Below are 19,374 nucleotides of genomic sequence, written 5' to 3' on the forward strand. Positions count from 1 at the left end.
AGCGCGATACATGCTGCTTCCGACGTTTTCGTAAAGGGAGGTGATGATAGCAACATATCTGGACACTCCAGCTGCACCCCCAAGTTTTTCCGATGTCGGAAGGAGCACGTATTGACTTTAACCCATAAAAAGCGGGAAAGCATCTGTGTCATTCTAGATTTTAGCTAGATATCGTCTCTGTCGGGTGGAAACCTCACATCTCCAAAACTGTTACTTTTAAGGATTCAAATTCAAAAGTATCAAAAGTAGCAGATCTACAAGCTCGAAACGCGCCGCTTCGCGCCGCGTTTCAAGCTTGTGGATCTGCTACTTTTGATGCTTTTGTGTGATGCTGTAGCATGATCAAGTAGGGCATTACTTTACAAAAAAAACACACAGCTGTTACAGTACACTGATCAGGTAGGACTAACACACGCTATAATGACACTGACATGCATTATGGATCAATCAGGACTAGAATCAGAATCAGTTTTATTGTCACATCACAGGTTTACAGGTGTAAAGTGGGTGAAATTAGTTTTTGTGCAAGCTCCATATTTTTTTTAATTGTTTCCAGTAAGAGAGAAAGGAAAGAAGAGGGGCGGGGGGACAAGGGGGAAAAGAAAGAATCAAAAAACTAAAGGGATCTACATATTTACACATAGCATATCCATCCATACAGTATGGACATGAGGTTTAGACATAAGGTGCTAACATTCATTCGAGGTGCTAACATTTCTGTACATTCATGCACACACACAGTGACTGTACTGTAGCATGGTATGGGTTACCTGCAGACCTTAAGAGTAACAGTTTCTATGTTTCTTTTAAATCTTGAAATACATGGTTTCCTTGTCAAGCCTGGTGTTTTATTTTCATTTAGTAATAGTTGTACAGTAAGTTGTTAGGTATTGTATTGTTTTGTACTGTCCCCCGCCCCCCACCTGCATTCCCCAGGTATCTAACCAAACCCCTACCCCCTAGTGTGGGGGTTTTAGCCTTTTCATAGCGGTGTGACAATGTATGTATTTTACATAATGTTTATTATCTATAAAGAGGTTAAAGTCAATACACTGTATAACAACCCAACACCTTCACACGCCTATCCATGCCAGAAACACAGTTCAGGCACTACGAAGAAACACTCTAAGTAAAAGAAAAGTAAAATCATGATTTGGTAGTTATAGGGAGAACAGAGTGATTTCTATTACTACTGCTTGTGTGGCCGTAACACAATGAATAGATACAAAGAACTGTCCCATTCAATCTTGTAGAATGGCCCGTCGGCAGCAACACTCACTCAACACAGAGCTTTGGGACTAACACAGTACTAATAGAACTGTCCACATTGTTGATGGTGGTAAATAAATGATTGCCAGCGGGCCCTGCCCACATTTATTGTGTTTGTGTGCACGTCTGTCTGACTGACAACGCAGCCATGACGGACATCCATAAGATTCTGTGTGCTTATTTGTGCCTGCATTCTGTATGTGTGTGTGTGCTTGTTTGCACATTGCACGTTGAGTGTGCATACGTGTGTATGCTGTATTTGAGAATTTGAGTGACAGCGATAGAGAGACTGTGTGTGTGTGTGTGTGTGTGTGTGAGTGAGTTGGTGTCTGGAGATAGAGAGACAATGACGGATGACAGGAAAGCAATACAGGGCAGGCTGTGTTGGAATGTGTATCCCTGGGTTAGGGTTAGACTGCCATCAGTCCGTCTTTGTTTCAGTGCAGTAGTATGTTCATCTTTCTTTACTGTCTATCTGCCCATCCATCCTGATCCGTCCATCTGTCTGTCTCTGTCAGAGATGGCTAAAAGCTCCACTGCAGCCTGTGAATGCTGCTCCACTATTATCACTGTCTGTCTGTCTGTCTGCTCTCTGTGTATGTGTTTTTAATTGAATTCAATTTGATCCTTCAGTACACTCAGGGATACTGGAGGCAGATTTTATAAACGTATATATTTTAAATATATATATACAGTATATATATGTATATATATATATATATATATATATATATATATATATATATATATATATATATATATATATATATATATATATATATATATATATATATATATATACAGTGTATGTATATATATATATATATATATATATATATATATATATATATATATATATATATATATATAATAGTGAAAAAGGGATGGACCTTCCATAAGGAAGGGACTGCACACTCCAGGGAACAGAGATGGACAACTTTCTACTGCATTATGTATTTTATTAGCACGACACATTTCGCTGTGGTGGTACTATAGAAACTTATTTTTTTTGCTATACAAAACTTTTGTATAGCACCTTACGAAGCTCAGGGCGAAACGCGCTGTGCTAATAAAATACGTAATGCAGTAGTAGTAAGTTGTCCATCTCTGTTCCCTGGAGCGTGCAGTCCCTTTTTTACAGTTTATATGCCTGCTGACTATACTTGCACCTCCTACGGGTTTTTTGGATGTGCAAGAGTCCTCTTTTTGTTATATATATTATGTGTGTGTGTTTGTGTGTGTGTGTGTGTGTGTGTGTGTGTGTGTGTGTGTGTGTGTATATATATATATATATATATATATATATATATATATATATATATATATATATATATATATATAGGACCCCCAAAGGACCCCCAAATTAATATGTATTTGTCCACGGACCCCCCCATCCGTGTTGTTAAAATGTTTCATAAATATTCCACGTTTCACTTTTTTTTTTTTTTTTAAATAGCAGATCTACAAGCTCACAACGTGTTGCATCATGACACGTTGTGAGCTTGTAGATCGGCTATTTTCAAATAGACCCATTTTTCGGGCTTGTTTTCATAGACCTGGTTGCTTATTTCTCTCGCACAATCGGGCAACACTGGTCATCACCAAGGTTATACATAATGTAGGAAAAGCCAAACCTCAGCATAGCCTCATAAAAACAGTACATGTTATGCTGTGCTGACAAAGTACAAAGTAGGCTACAGACTTGTTGCTGAGCAGAAAATGACATGTCTGTGTTGATGTTAAATCAGTAAATATGTAATTGAGGAGGTACAGAATAACACAGGGAACGTACAGCTACACTGAATAAATGTACACACATCAACAGGCGTTTAGAATACTGGATATATTCTGACATAGGAGGCTTACTGGATATTGTGAATCACACAAGATTGTAGTTTCCCCAACAACAGTAGGAGCATCCCAACATGGTTTACGGGGGACCTGATGAGTCAGTATTCCAAGGCTGGATTTGTATGGAATATCATTTTATGAATGATCGTTCCGCTAACATCCATCTATTATTATCTGTCGGCATGGGGCTGATGGCTCTGAAAAGATCAAGCACACCCCACCATTCACTGACAGCAGACAACTGTAACAGCTTTAGACTAATACATTCCTCTGAGTTTTGGAGGGAAAACAACACAAGCTAAATATAAACTCTAATATGGTAGCTGTCAGTTATTGTTTGGTTGTGATTTATTTAACAAAGAATGAATCACAATTTATTTGTTTTAGTGGCGTAAAGTTTTATTTGATTTGTTAAAGCTCAGCCTTAGTCTAAACCAAGGAAATAGTTTAGCTCAATAACTGAGATGGAGTTGAAATGGAATGTATAGAGAACACATGACAGTCAGTGAATATTTTCCAGTAGCAATTGATGGATGGGGGTAGGAAGCAATTTCCTCCCCTGAGACTTTTTCATTAGCCCATACATTTTTTATAAACATTGGTGCTGTTGTTTTAATGAATTTCCTTCACGTTTCAAATGTCTCCAACCCAAACATACTTCCCATCACTAGGGACTTTTTAATGGGCCCCATGACTATTTTGAGGTTGAAGGCTATGCTAACAGTTCTGTCTACTGCACTTTTCCATCTGTCTATCTCTCTGGGGTGGGCAACTTACTTTGATGATGGAGAGGGCCTCTACATTTCCACACTCACTCCAGGGGGCCACATTGCATAATTATTGTTGCTGTCGGGCAGCAACCTCTTATCTCTATATTCTAACTTAACTTATTTGGTAAATTAATGTCCTACTTCGTCATTCTACTATGTCACACAAAAGTAGCAAAAATAGCCCATTGGCTATTTTTGCTATTTTTTTTTATTGGCATCCTGAAAAGTCAAATTTGTATTTAATTTCAAATGCATTTAGTTATACTTATGTTAACTTTAAGAACTTAAATACAAATACATTGGACATACAAAAGACAATAACATTTTAATGATAGTCATTAAACTACTAATATAGACGTAATTAATGCGGGCCATGTTTGCAATTTGGAATTGGAACAGCTGAAATCAATCAACAGCTGAAATCAATAATATATCAGTATTCCGATATTAACCTGCGGGCCGCATTAAGTGAAGGTGATGCGGCCCCCGGGCCGCCAGTTGCCCATAGTCTGTACAGTATATCTCTTTTTATCTTTTCTGTCTGTCTTTGCTCTCCGTCTTTCTCTCCATCCCTGTGTTCAAATTCCCTCCCTCTCTCTAATGCTCTGTGGTGTGTGGTTGCAGTCATTCGCAATCCTCTGCCCCATAAGCAAGTCTCCGAGCATACTGGGAGTTTATCTCTGCTTTGACAGCCATCCGGTTCAAATTCAGACCAAACAGACCACAGCGGCTGTGGTTGTGCCAACCTTTGAAAGGGCACAAACCCTCATATGGAATCAGGGGAGAAATGGTCAAATGAAACCCAATTGTCATCAACTGTGAATGACTGAAGCCCCTCTGAGAGGTCTGTGAAAAATCAGCTGTCAGGAAAGCTAATGATGCTACCAACACATCGGGGAATTATCTAATGTCAGGGAGAGAAAGCAAGTGGGGAAAAAATCCAGAATAAAAGAGAAAACAAGATTAAACATTCATGTGGCCTTTTGCCTTTCATCTGAAGTTCAAGGCTTCATTGCGCTTCATTGCATTGCCTCAGATGGGTGGACGGACTACATGGCCATGTATCACACATAATAAGAATTTGACTTGATTTATTGCTTTCCATCATCACACCAAGACAGCCAAAGCAATAGGAGCACAAATCTAAAATTGGAGAAAAGAAAAGTCTGTGAGTTATTTGTACATCGTCTGTAAGGCCATGTCTAAAGCCTAGTCCACATCAGTAATTCACAACATGATGAAACCGTTGCAGGCCGTTGCAGAGAACAGTCTGAAATACCCCTTTGCAGATCGATGCATGCCGGCACATTGTGTCGCAAGTGATTCAACTTGTCCAATCGCAAACAAAAAGTTGCAACGCATTTCTGATCGCAAATACATTGCTCACACTATTCTACCATTACATGTCTCTCTCTCTCTCTATCTCTCTCTCGCTCTCTCTCTCTCTCACTCTCTCGCTCTCTCTCTCTCTCTCTCTCTCTCTCTCTCTCTCTCTCACACACACGCATGTACCCTGCCGAGAAGGTGAGAGAAAAATAGAGCTAGCAAATGGAAGTAAAGGATAGCGTATAGCTATTTCATATTTTTTTTACAAGAGTAGTCTATATAATGTAATATAATTGGTTGACGTGTTTCTCGCCTTGACGTGTCTGTCACTGTCCAGTTTAGGGACAGTTTCGGTCGCAGCTCAGCGGTGAACTGTTGTGTCCAATTGCAAACCTCAGTTTTGGGATTCTGTTGCAAGTTGCAAGTCGTTGCGTTGCGAATCATTGGTGTGGAAGCCGCTTAAGTGTGTTGATACATAGGAAGGCATGGTGGAGTATTTACACGAAACAAACCAACAAGCAGAACATTGCAGATTTGACTGTAGTTTAGAATTTGTACCTAATGTTCTTATACATAATGTGGCTGAACAGTCCCCATTTGATTTGCATTGAGCTATAACAGACAATCCATGCTCACATAGGACAAACATGTAAAAAATATTTTAGACCCATTAAGTGAACTCAGCAACCCTGGTCTGTCCTCCCCAGACCGCCAGAGACGTCGGAATCCACAGCAGACGCGTTGGACCCGGGCCAGGCCCTCCCGCAGCAGACCAACCACGTCAACCACAGAGTCAACGCCGAGACCCCGGACCCCGAGACTGCCCAGCCCGTCGTCCACGAGGTTCTCCTCGAACCCATCCACCACCCCGACGCCGAGGAGCACCCCAGCCTCCAAAAAGACACTCCCACCACCACCGCCTCCTCTGTGACGGAGCTCCCCATGATGGGCTCTCCCGCCGCAGAGACAGACCCCCGTGCTTCCCTGCCGGCCGACACCTCCGTCTCCGGCCACCACGTCCGCCAAATGGATCCCGAACCGTCCGCGCCGTCGTCCGCGGCGGGCTCCAGGGCTCCGTCGCGCGCTCCTTCGCGCGCCGCCTCCACCCTGCCGCCCGCCGCCGCGTGCACGAGGAACGGCCTGGTGTCCACGCCCAGCCCCATCCTGGAACCCAACGGGATCGGCGCAGGGACCTACCTGAGGACCCCTCCCGGCGCCACGCTGCCCCCCGCAGACTTACACAACCAGCAGCACAGGAGGAGCACCTTGGAGGAGGTGCAGCAATGGGTGCACGTGCAGAGAGCTGAGCACAAAGGGTATGTGGAATGTTTTACTGACCTCATATATAGGCACTGGTTCTCCATCACTAGCTCTGGATCGCTAGCATATTTAGAACAATGCTCAAGGACCACCACCCCCCACCCACCCCACCTAAGAAGGCATAGCAGTCATTTTCTCTTTTATTATATATATTTGTATTATTTTAATTTTATTAATGTTTAAAATTAACCACTTGGGTGAGCGGAGTCCCTCAGGGCTCTATGCTAGTGTGTTTTCAGTTTTCTGTTATTGTGGAGAAAGCTTTAAGCTGAAAATAGCAGATCGACACAGCTCACAACTGTTGTGAGCTTGTCGATCGGCTATTTTCAGCGAAAGCTTTCCCCACAATACGGATGCTGGGATTTAAGTGGTTAATGATCTAAGCTGGAGTTATACTAAGCTCCACGCCGGTGTCTTGCACTTACAGATCTGTGTGCGACACCGCACGCAAATAAGTATATGAAGTGCTTTGTAATTATTTAATTTTAAGCATTTTCCCCAGACTGCACATATTAGTTTAATACAAATTCTCACGTACAATATATATTGCATTGCAAATGTTTTCCTTTTGGGACCACCTGTAATTATGCCAATGACCACTAGTGGTCCGTGGACCACTGGTTGAGAAGCGGTGCTCAGAGGGACTTTGGTTTCCCAGGCCAGGTCATCAATGATCCCGAGTTTGTTTGCTCTCTTTCCAGAACCGCAAGTGCTGATGGGTATACTGTCCTTTGAGAAATGTTATTGCTTTCATCTTACTGTAGAAAATCAGCAGTACTATATTGTCCTAGTTGGGTAATTTGCAATTTAGTGATTTATCGCTTGACCTTGATAGAGTAAGTAAGCAGTGTGAACCTTGGTCAAGTAAAGTAAAGTGCTGAGAAAGCAATTAAGTGCTACAACGTAATTAGTAAGCAGGCAAAGATATCAGACCCAGCACCTGTCTAAATGAAATGCCATCTAAACAATAAACTTGGCCTTGTATGCAAACAGCATACATCCAATTACATAATTATGTACATTGCATGTTAACAAATAAACCCAGCAAACACCTCCCTCTAGTGGTTAGGAAAAGTAGCCTACTGTGGAAAAAGTACAGCACACTTATAGTGAACAAGTAATATAATAATTCATAATAATACATTGTATGTACATAATATAATCTTTGTTATATTCCAAAAGAGTAGTTTAATTTAATTAACTATTAAAGCAAGGAGCATTCTGATAACTGACTGGATAGTGTGTCAACTGCATAACTGCAACATCCTCATGTACTGTAGTTCTGCGTCTCTGTACTCACAGATTCCCGATTCTCTCCTATCTAAATCAAACAAATAGCACTAGCCAATGAGATGAAGACAATAAAGTTGGGGACAGATAGATCCTCTATACCAGTGGTTCCCAAACTTTTTAGCTCAAGACCCAAAAGAAAAATGTGACGTTTGCCCGGGACCCAAACTAGTGAAAATGGCAGATCTACAAGCTCAAAACGCGTCGCGGTTGTGAGATCTGCTATTTTCACCATTCTTAAACTTTATTTATTTATTCATGGGAATATATTATTCATGAAATACTTTTTTTTTTAAATGAATATTTTTTAATTGGTTAAAAGTATTTTTTTGTTTGTTTAAACCCTTTTAAATCTTTGGATTTTTTTTTTATGTAAAAAAAAAGGATATTTACTCAACCCATAAAAATTGGTCCGTGACCCAAACATGGGTCCCGACCCACTGTTTGGGAAACGGTGCCCTATACTGTACTTAAACGTCTGCTTAACCACTGTTCTTCTTCCAAACGAAAAGCCCTCCATCCAGAGAGAGCACCCTCCCTCGGCGGACCCCTCCCACCCAGCCCAAGTTCTCCACCAAAGAGGCCTACCAGACTCTGCCAAAGACCTCCCGCCCCAGCCCGCCCCCCGCCGCTCGCCTCGGAGAGTACAAGTACGCCCAGGACCGCCTCAGCCACTTCCGTCTGACCCCCGAGCAGCAGACGGGGCCCGGCGGCCCCACGACCGGCGCCGCCGTCTGGCAGCTGTACGAGTGGCAGCAGAGGCACCAGTTCCGCCACGGCAGCCCCACCGCCCCGCTGTACACCCCCGCGCCGGACTACCCGTTCGGAACCCGGCCGCCCTCCGCCGTGCCTCCCTCGTCCTCCAGGAGCGGTACCGAGGGTGGAGGGCCGCACCCGCCTCGCTGCGTGTCGGTGCCCCCCACTGCCGCGGACATCCCGCCTCCGGGACCCCCGAGCCGGGGCATTTCGCCCATGCGCAGGCCCCACACGCCTGCCGACCGGGTGACGGTCATGCCCATGGGAGAGAGGTCGGTGGTGGAGGTCCCGTTCGCCGCCTCCCCCCGCAGGACAAAGTCTCAGCTGCTCAAGGTAAGATCCTGTCCTGCTTTCTGGACAATCTACATCATTCCCTTTGATCACTTTATACAATTATTATATAATATAATGATATATTTATTATATTATTATATAATAAATAATATAATTATAATTCAACTTCACAATTTCATTTGTAAAAAATAACATCTTGGTTGCAGTAAGGAATTGAATACACCTTCACAAGAAACGACAAGAAAACACAATCTTTTGTAACATATTTTGACATCATATTTGGACCCATGATGTTTATTGAACAAAAAATGTTTGCACACTATGCTTAGATTTTAGTGCGTTCTCTCTTATCAAGTGTCTTCCAATGAAACTAAATTGCCAACATGATTATATTCAAACCATCCAAAATGTGCAATGATAAAGACAATCGTATGATGGAGAAATGCTCAGAATAGAGACATACATTTGAGACAAACATAAAAGGTAAATCCTAACATGACGTGAAGGAAGGAAAAGGGCCACTTTGTTTTTTGTATCCAATAAGCAGAGGTGATTGTGACCTACGCTGGGCATGAAGCATGAAAGATTGAGTGGCGTTCTGCTTAAAAAGACTGAGCTATTAGGATTGAGGGCATACAGTATTGTGTTGGATTGAGGGCGTATGTGATTTGAGGGGGAATGAGCGTGGGACCAGCTTGACTTCCATGCCTGTCTGACTCTGAACTACCGTGATGCTTGATTTAACTGCTAGTACAAAGTAACTAGAATACCAGAGTATTCTGCGGTGCTAAGGGGTGAGATAGAGTCTGAAGAAGTGAGTTTTCAGAGTGGGGTAGAAAGGGGGGGGGGGTACTCCACAGATTGGGAACCAGGATGGAGAAGAGTCTAGGATGGCTTGTAGTGATGGCCCGAGTGTTGTAGGGAAGGGATGGATAGATGTACTGATTTCCAGGGAAGAGATGGAGGGGTGGATCATGTCCTGAATGTAAGGGGGTGTCATGCCCTTGATTTCCTTGTAGGTCTTTAGATCTACATCACGTTTTGTTGTGCCTTTTTTCTGTATCAAAGCACAGTGACTGGTGTTCCTTCTACATTTTATTGTGGAGTTATAAATGAGTGCTTGTGGGGTTTTTTTGTGTGCTTGTTCGACACATTTACATATAAATGTATGCACAAGATCTCTTAAAACAGCTTGGAAGTTATTGACACGCGCAGCCAAGAACATTATGCCGCTAAATGCCTCTGGAAATAAGATAATTCTTGTTTTATTGAACAATATGTTCAGGGCCACGCGCTACCAGTACCTAATTTATGTGAACATCTTGGAACATCTGTTTGTGTGTTTACATTGACGTGGTTGAGTATGTGTTTTATTATCTGGAGGACCATGAGTATGTTTTGAAGTTTGAGTTTGAATTGGGAAAGAAAGACAGAAAGACAGAAAGAGACAGACAGACAGAAAAAAGAAGAAAGAAAGAAATACTATCGATTGAATTTAAATTAAGCTATAATAATGCGTTGTCAGCAGGCTGCAACCATCGAGAGACGGTCAATGCCTCCGACAGGCTACATCACACACACAGTCAGCGCCCCCAGCCTTCATGGCAAAACGGTAAGCCTAAGTTTTAAATGATTACAACTTTAACATTCTAATGGGAAATACTCTACATTTATTATTCAATAGCTAGTTTTTTATTTGTATTTAGAGTAGACAATTATTTTCCCGCCCCTCCTTCCTCCCAATTTACTCATTAGTCAATTAACCCTCCCCAACAATCCCCCCCCCCCCCCCCCCCGTTGGCAGGCACCAGCCCAGCTCGTAAGAATGGCTGGTGCAGCAGCATAAATGTCCTTCCCCACCCAGCTTCCCTCCCTGTAACATTGGCTAATTGTTCTCACATAAACACTCAGCCAAGCCGGATGCACGGCTGGGGATTCAAACCCCTTCTCTAGAGTCCGCGTGGTGGATAGGTACTGCGCCACCTAAGCTCCCTTCATTCAATGTTTTTTTTTTTCATCCCACGATTTTGTAACCCTTTTTTCACCCGGTGCCAATTTTCTAAGTGATCCTGGACGCTACACTCCCCCCACCAGCCAAGGGAGCCCAGGGCCGAGCTTATACTGTACCTCATTCAATGCATGAGAGCCAACTGACCTTCTTGTCACCTGACAGGGGGGAGTTTCCCCGGTAGGACGTAGTGTGTGGAAGGAACACGTTATTCCAACCAGTTCCCTTCCCCTCCATCAGGCGCCCCGGCTGTCATGGGGGAGGCGGTATAGCGACCAGGATTACTAAATTCTTTTGTGAGGGTATTAACTACCCTAGGAGACACGGGGAGAACATGCAAACTCCACACAGAGTAGGCCCTTTCGCCAACCCCACCTAGGGTATGGGCACTGATGACGCGGAGAAGACACGCCCCCAGCGCCCAATTCAATGCTTTTATGATTGCATTTCAGTTTAAAAAAGTCTCAGGCTTATACCACATTTTCTCACAGGCTGCCACTTGTATTGGCAAAATGGTATAAACGTGACACAAAGCTCATCCAATCAGTGAAGCCGACGGGTCAGGTTAACCAATCAGGGAAGCAGGTGCCCACACCCCTCCCATACACGGATATTTGTCCACGGACAGACAAATATAGATGCTCTTGTTTTTTGTTTTTCTGAAAGTTGGTCTGTCCAAATTGGCATATGGGACCGTTCGGTCGGGCGGCGCCCGAGTTATGCCTGGGACAAACAGACAGACAGACACAGGTTTCGTGAATTCATAAATAGATTATTAGTGTTATTGCTGTATTCCAAGTTATTGCTGTGTTATTTCACATTACCCACAGTGCTGACAGTCTAGTATGTTTTAGGTGGAGAGAAGGGCTGTAACTATCGATTATTTTCTTAATGATTTGTCTATCAATTACTTTTGTGATGTCAATAACCAAGAAGTGTGTTTTATTTTTATATAGTATATTATGTCGAAACTAACCAACGCGTTTTTTGAATTATTAACCACTTTTTAAACTAACTTATACTTGGCAAAAATGGCAGATCTACAAGCTTGCAACATGTGAGCTTTAGATCTGATATTTGCGCTATTTTTGAAAACTGTTTCCACTATATTAAAAATGAAAAAAGGGAAAAATGTATAGAGAAAAAAAACCTAAATATGAATTTACCCCCAAATTCAATTCAATTCAATTGTATTAAAGTGTCAAATCACAACAAGTTGTCTCAAGACACTTTACATGTAGAGAAGAGACCCGACAATCCCACCCTGAGCAAGCAATTTATAGATTTTTTTTTTTTTTTTTTTTTTAAATATATATATGATATTATATGATATCATATATATATATATATATATATATATATATATATATATATATATATATATATATATATATATATATATATATATATATATATATATATATATATATATGATATCGATTCGTTCAATTTACTCTTTAACTACCAGAGTAAAATTGTAATAGTGTCACCCCAGTGCCAGCGAAAACTAGTGTTTTACCTACCTTTGAAAAATCATGGAATATTTTCTGTGAACACTGTCCGCACGGTGATCCCCTCATTACACGCACAGGGGTCTCGTAGAATTTGGGAAAAACAATTATACGATCGCGATAATCCGTTCCATAGTTGCGGCAAGTTGAAAATAGCATGTTTTGCCAAAAATACATAGTAAAACACAGGAGCCGAGATACAGAATATTTCCCTAATATTTTAACAGGGAAGTGAATGGAGCAGCAAATCTTTGGATCGCGTTATCTCCTGGTTCTGAGGGAAAAAATAAAATAAAAATGTACACGTCTAACGCATTAATGGCACTGTGGACCAAGTACCAATTGACTCGAAAACGCGTCCATGGCAGTAAAAGAGTTAACAGTTGCACCCCTTGTGGAGCGGGTACAAAACCTTACTCATCTTTGGCATTTAGTTAATGGTGTTATCCATAGTAATATGGATAACCTTTCATGAAGGAGAACAACGGTCAGATCCATAGTGGGATTTAAGTACTATAGATGTGCTGAAATCCCTCAGTAGCCCTAATGACATGCATGAGGGTGAAGTGGTAGACAGTTTTCTTCTCTTTTATTCAAGAAGTAAGATACTCAGAGACAGTGTTGTGGTTCAGATTAGCCACCTGTGCAGCACACTCCTTTCTATTCTGGGACTGAATCCCAGCAGACCGTCCTACTAATGTCCAAGAAAACATTATGAAACAACATTTTGTTTTTCATGAGACTTGGCTGCCCAGACTGTCATTAAAGGATAACAAGTTGAGCAGAGAAATAGAGGGTATGTTTTTTTTTTTTTTACATCCTATGATGCCTCCCAGCCTGAGGAGCTCACGCTGCTCCTTATCCAGTTACGCCGCCACCAGGCCAAGATGGCCTCCGCACGCCACCACACCTTTGCCCAGCTCCAGCAATTCAACGGCCCAAAAGACCCCTACCACCACCACTACCACCACCACCTCCTTAACAACAATACCAACACCACCTCCTCCACCTCTTCCGCCACCAATCCCTTCCTCAACCCCGGCCTCTCGACGATGTCCCACCTCGGTCTCTCGGGCCTCTCTGCTCCTTTGAGACCCTGCGGCACCCAGGTGGGGGACCGCATGGAACGCCCGCCTTGTTTGTCCTACCACCCACAGCTGGTAGAGGTTGCCTCTAAGTGGTCATACAGTGAATTGGTCACAATTACACATTTTGTGCTGTATCTATCGATAATGATAGATTCAGTAGATAGACAGCAGGTGGTTTCCTTGAGGAGAAAATGACAAACATTAGTTGCTGTGGATCTTCAGTAGGTCCAACTCAGCCCAGTGCCTTCCGTCTTTCTTTCTTTCTTTCTTTTCTTTTTTTAAACACTGAATATTTATGTATAAATGTTGTACATAAAGTACATGACATTGATTGAAAGCAGAACAAGTCACAGATATTTTAGCAGCAACCTCTACCAAAAGCTCCGGTGGTTTGGTGATGTGAGCTGACCGTGGTCATGGATCAGCTGTGATTATTGGCCTAGCTGGCAGCCTTCAAAAACCATCAGCTTCCTCGTTCTTGACAAGCTTGGTTGGCTTCCATATTGTGACTTTGATGACACCATCCATTATGTCGCCTTAACTTAACTTCCATATCTACATGCTGCTAAGTGCTGCTAGTCATAGCATGTGCAGTTGGCTAGTTGTCCACAGGTGTGTTAAGTAGCCTCCTTCTATCGTGGTGCCAGCCCCTAGCATGTGCAGCCTATGCCGTTCGCTAATTGGTATTCTAGAAACCATTCCATGCTTTGGCTTCTATTAGCTGCTATTTTTGGTTACATATTTCATCAACTGGGCTTTTGATGTCAGTGTCTCACATTAGGGCCATGATTCAAGTTTGTTTGATTTAGTGATGCAAACTGGCTTCAAAGCAGAGCTGTTTTTGTGGGCCGATTTTCATCTGCAGCTTGTTGTTGATGTGTTTTAATGTGCTAGGTTTGTCTGTTGCTAAAGTAAGATAACAAATAAAACATGCTCTGTCTGTCTAAAATCATACATTATTTAATTGTGTCTGCGTTTGTGAAAACACTTTGTGAAAACAATTTGTGTGCGTGCGTGCCTGCGTGTGCACGTGTGTGTAGCTTAAGCCCCATGATTGTTTTTGAAGGCAGGTGTGTGAGTGTGGTGCATATGATTGAATGAATGCCATCTGCAGTACAGTGCCTGTCGTGTTTAGATTTATAGAAGACGACTTGTCAGTAATGACAAAGGGCAATTTGAACCTTGTTTTCCTCAAACCAATAATCCATATCCGTTTGTTTATTTATTTCCTCACCCCGTAGGCCGATGACACTTATGTGCAGCTGAAAAGGGACTTGGAATATCTGGACCTAAAGGTGGGACATGGAGACAGAGGGACATTGTTTGTCCTGCTGCCCCTTCTCTTCTCTCTTGCATTCTTCTTGTGTTGACTAATGGTGCTGCTCACTCAGTCTCCAACACCCACAGCCTTGATACTAACTGACAACAAGGGCTGGGTCTCTGGGCAATGTATTTTGGTTTTAGTATTGATTCACACACAATTTAACCGAGCACGCTAAAAATATTATTTCTGAATAGCATTATATATTATTGAATTTCTTATTCACAGAAATTTGACACCGTTAAATTATCCAAATAGAAATTATTGAATGTTTCAAGTATTTTTGAATATGTTTTTGTCAAAAACATATTCACAACATAGCATACAATAATGTATACAACGTGGTTTTATAACTGGTTTTACGGTTGAAATTTAAAAAAACTGCTTATCAGTGTCTGCCAACGATACCCAGCCAGATTGTCCTCCAATGCTAACACCCTGACAGTATTAGCAATTAGTGATTTTATTTTTTCTTCTGAGACAGCCATTATGTAACTAACTGCCAAAAGCAACCGCCATTTTGTGATGACGGCTTTTGGTGTGTGTGTGTGTGGTTTCTGACTCCCAGATCAGAGCTCTAGAGCCGCTGATCCTCGCAGTTCACAGTTTACTACTACACTGCACTGCCGGGCCCCTCAGGCCCCTAATGAACGTAAGCTCTTGAGTGTGTACGGCATTAATGTGTCTGTGCCTGTGCTGTTAGCGTGTAGGTAGGGCATCTATATATTATGCTCATAATTTGTGTGTGCCTCCCAGGGTTCCTTTGTGTGTGATGTAAAGAAAAACATCCCATGAAATCCCATGCATGTTTATATAGTATGCAGGTACTGTATACGCATGTACAGTACAGTCTATATGTGTGTGAGTTTGTCTAGAGCCTATACGCGCCTGGGATCAGTGTTGATTTTGACAGCAAATTTTGATTTAGTCTTAGTCATAGTCTTTTGAATAAAATTCCATTTCGTTTTAGTCATATTTTAGTCATCTGAAATGTTTAGGTTTTCTCTAGTTTTAGTCGACTAAATGTCATAAGATTATAGGCGACTAAATCTACAGTTGATTTGGTCGACTAAAATGTATTTTGGCGGTGCCTTGATGGCGTCGTAATGGCTGATTTTACACTTGGTTATATGTTGAAAATTGCTGATCTACAAGCTCACAATACGTCGCAGCGCGACGCGTTGTGAGCTTGTAGATCTGCTATTTTCAGATCGCAACATCCGAGCGCAACCAAACATAAAATGACTTGTCTTAGTTCTACTGGATCTCTTCTCCACTAATCCCTCCTGACATTTCAGTCTAGTTTTTATTTGTTGACAAAATTGTCAATATATTTGACAATGCAGTCTTAGTTTTAGTCATCGTAGCTTAGTTTTTATTTAGTTTTCGTCAGGGAAAAAAGGTAGTCGACGAACATTTTTCGTCATAGTTTTAGTCGACGAAATCAACACTGCCTGGGATACATAGAAATGACATCCGATTGCTTGTAGCGCCGTGTCTGTGGCTTAATGTAGCCTCTGTGTGACCTTTGCCCTCTCCTCGTGCGATGGTGGTGATGATGATGAAGGCGTTGACGTTGAGTAGTGGCATGGGATGGCTCGGCAGTGCATGTGCTGTGGCTGTGGCTGTGGCCCGGTGGCTCAAAAGCCAGCTGCTTCTACCATCATCTTTTGATTCACCGTACCTCTTTAACAAAAGTCCTAAACCTCTGTTATCTCAGAGTATGTTCTAAATGTTGAAACACTGTTTCAAGTATCATTCGAATCCTAATTCCAAAACAATTCTTGTCCTTTCTATATAGCAGCTATTTTGTACCGACACATTTTTAACAGTATGATCCTTAACAATGCTAACAATTTGAACATACGGTTTAAAGCAGACACTTTTGCACAGATATAATGACTCCTTATGTGCTATCTTATCTCTGTCTCTGATTACTGTATGAGTTGTGGTCCTTTTTCAAATACTGGGCCTTTTTAGTTGGAGTGGCCATTTTGTCCACTGATAGTAACCCACCTCAGGACACCTAGGGCTCAAAACATAAACATTTGCTTGTACTGTACATTGAAAATGTTCTCTTTTCTTCATTTTAGTATTTTTAGCATATGCAATAAAAGAGTTAGAACCCTTTCAATTCCCCACTAAAACACTGTATGAATACCTACAGTATGTGTTTGTTTTGGTTGTGGTTTCCTAGATACAGGGGACTTTTTTCCCTTTTTTTTTTGTATATATTTTTTACTGTTTTATATTTCTGAACTGCGTTGTATCCATAGCCATAGTTTTCATGGCAAGAGCTGTTTTTTGTGTGCCAATAATTCACCCCTATGTTTTATGTATAGTATGCAAGGCTCAAGGGAATGTATGAATGACCATTAGGGGTGTAAATCTCTGACCTCACAATGATTTGATCTACACATCATGAAATCTATAATTTCACCATGATTTGATTGCATCCAAAACATAATGTATTTTAACATTCCACATTTATGCAGTTGAAACCCTACACTAAGATCCATGCATTGATGCATTTTTACACCCTAATGACCAATACATCTTTAGTTTCTGTAGTCACTGGTCTTTGTCATTTAGTCCCCTAGTGTCCATTTTGGATGATAAAGTAGTAATTTTACCTCATATGCAGCACCTTGAAATGTTTGTTTTCTAATCTCTAGGTGTTTGGAAGTCAGACCGTGAAAGATTCTGGGAAACCAGTCAAAGTGGCAGAAAGTGACGTGGACGTAAGTAGAACATCATGAAACCATCTTAGAAACTTTTGCTGCATTGAACACACCTCACAAACTTTCTACAAACCTTCTTCTTGATCTTTTGCCAAAAAAAAAAGAGTAATAAGTTCTAGCGCTCTAGGGGTGCCTGGTGGCTAAAGCCACACACTGCTGCCTAACTGCTATGAACAACCCTAATACCGGCAGGTAGGCGTGTGCTGGAGATTGCTGATGAGCTACCCAGCAGCACTTAACGCCACTGTCCTATTTCCAGCCTCGCCGCCACTGATCTTTTTTTTTATCTTTGTACATCCGGGCATAAGATCCGGACATGTTCTGCTCCCAGGGCAGATTCCTCTCCTCCTGCTGTCGCTTGTGTGTGTAGAGCAATGGATGAGGAGAGACTAGTTGTTGAGGTCGAAAATATCCCAAGCTATACAACCCACAATCCTGTCATTACAAAGACAAGACACCAGGCAAAACAGATATTGCCTGGTGTGCCATACTGTAGCTCTGGATGTTGGCTCCTCAGGTGAGAAATCAAGTTTAAGTAGGTGTCCACACAGGATTTAAGCTATTAATAATCATTGTCTTTATTGTTCCCTCAGGGATATTCCTCTTCACATCTGTTCCAACAGAAAAAAAACCATAACCATATAGCACAAAACAACATGGCACATAACATAACACCAAGACAATACATGCCATACAGTCCCCAAAATACCCCAAAAAACATCCTATAAGCGTGGCTGATACAGAACTACAGAACTTTCCCATTTCAAAGTTCTGTATGTTCATCCAGATGGCATGTGTTGGAAGTGATGACGTAAGGGATGATCAGTGTCATTTGCTATTGTGAGCGCTTAACGTGTGATGGCTTTATTGTTCATAGCAGAAAGTGTGGGCGTGGGAAGTCCGATGATATTGTCCAATAATATTGTTGCACATTTTGTTAGTATAGTATGATGAATTTGAGTATGAAAAAAGTAAACATGGCTAAACTTCTTATCAGTCATTTGTAATGAAAGATTTACTGACACAATAGGTTTCTTTACCTTACTACTTGTTCTTAATCCTTTCTTTTGTTATTGTTGTTGCTACAGTATTGAGAAACCGAAACCACAGAATTGTAATCTTGAAGAAAATAAATGTTTTATTATACCATTTCCAGGATACTGTATATAAAATGCTCAACTGAATTACTAAGACTGGCTACCGACGCAGGACTGCATTATGACAAACAGCATATGACACGCCACTGCACTGCAGCTGCACTGTGTTTTTTATACCAGTGTGAGCCATGAGGTCCCGAGTTCGAATCCGCTTCCCGGGCTTATCTCACGTCTTTCCTCTCTCTGCCATACGTTTCCTGGCTCTCTACACTCTCCTATTAAAGAAATAAAACATTAAAATGCACAAAATAATACAAAATAACTTTAGGCAGGGAACTATACGTGCCAGCTCTGATTGCTGCCTTTGGGAAGAGAAAAATCCCTATTGAGGCAAAAAGGAAAAAGTGTGGGAGGATGTTCCAAGTTGTCCTTTTATTTATTTATAAATCCTTACTTTCGATGCCCAGCCCAAATGATTCATCCACCTTCTAAAATAGCCTGTTCTTTTATTCTTCTCTTATGAATTTTATATCTTACTTCCTGTCTGAGGATTCTTGTGTCTGGCTGCAAACTGCAAGCTCAGACACCGCTTAACAATTCATGAGCATGATGTTCACAATGAATATTTGATTAGATCGAACAACAATATTCACCATGGAGGCAACAACAAGTTAAATTATTAATATGAAGGAACAGCTAATATGACTGCAAGCGTGTTTACTGTATGTACAG

At 41.6% G+C, this 19,374-nt stretch overlaps 1 protein-coding gene across 10 annotated transcripts in view; it reads left to right on the forward strand.

Annotated features, from left to right (window-relative positions):
* Positions 1-19,374, forward strand: part of plekha7a (pleckstrin homology domain containing, family A member 7a) — a 176,388-nt gene that overhangs the window by 140,236 nt on the left and 16,778 nt on the right. For 7 of the 10 annotated variants that reach the window (XM_080436725.1, XM_080436728.1, XM_080436733.1 and 4 more), the window contains 5 exons: positions 5,924-6,532; positions 8,339-8,915; positions 10,402-10,488; positions 14,725-14,778; positions 17,480-17,545. In XM_080436725.1, coding sequence (XP_080292851.1) covers positions 5,924-6,532; positions 8,339-8,915; positions 10,402-10,488; positions 14,725-14,778; positions 17,480-17,545 — 1,393 coding nt within the window. The remainder of the gene's footprint in view (positions 1-5,923; positions 6,533-8,338; positions 8,916-10,401; positions 10,489-14,724; positions 14,779-17,479; positions 17,546-19,374) is intronic. The other 3 variants (XM_080436727.1, XM_080436730.1, XM_080436734.1) reach the window with 3 other exon arrangements.

This window comes from Gymnoscopelus braueri, assembly GCF_963280865.1.
Source record: "Gymnoscopelus braueri genome assembly, chromosome: 9".
NCBI classification, from domain to species: Eukaryota; Metazoa; Chordata; class Actinopteri; order Myctophiformes; family Myctophidae; genus Gymnoscopelus; species Gymnoscopelus braueri.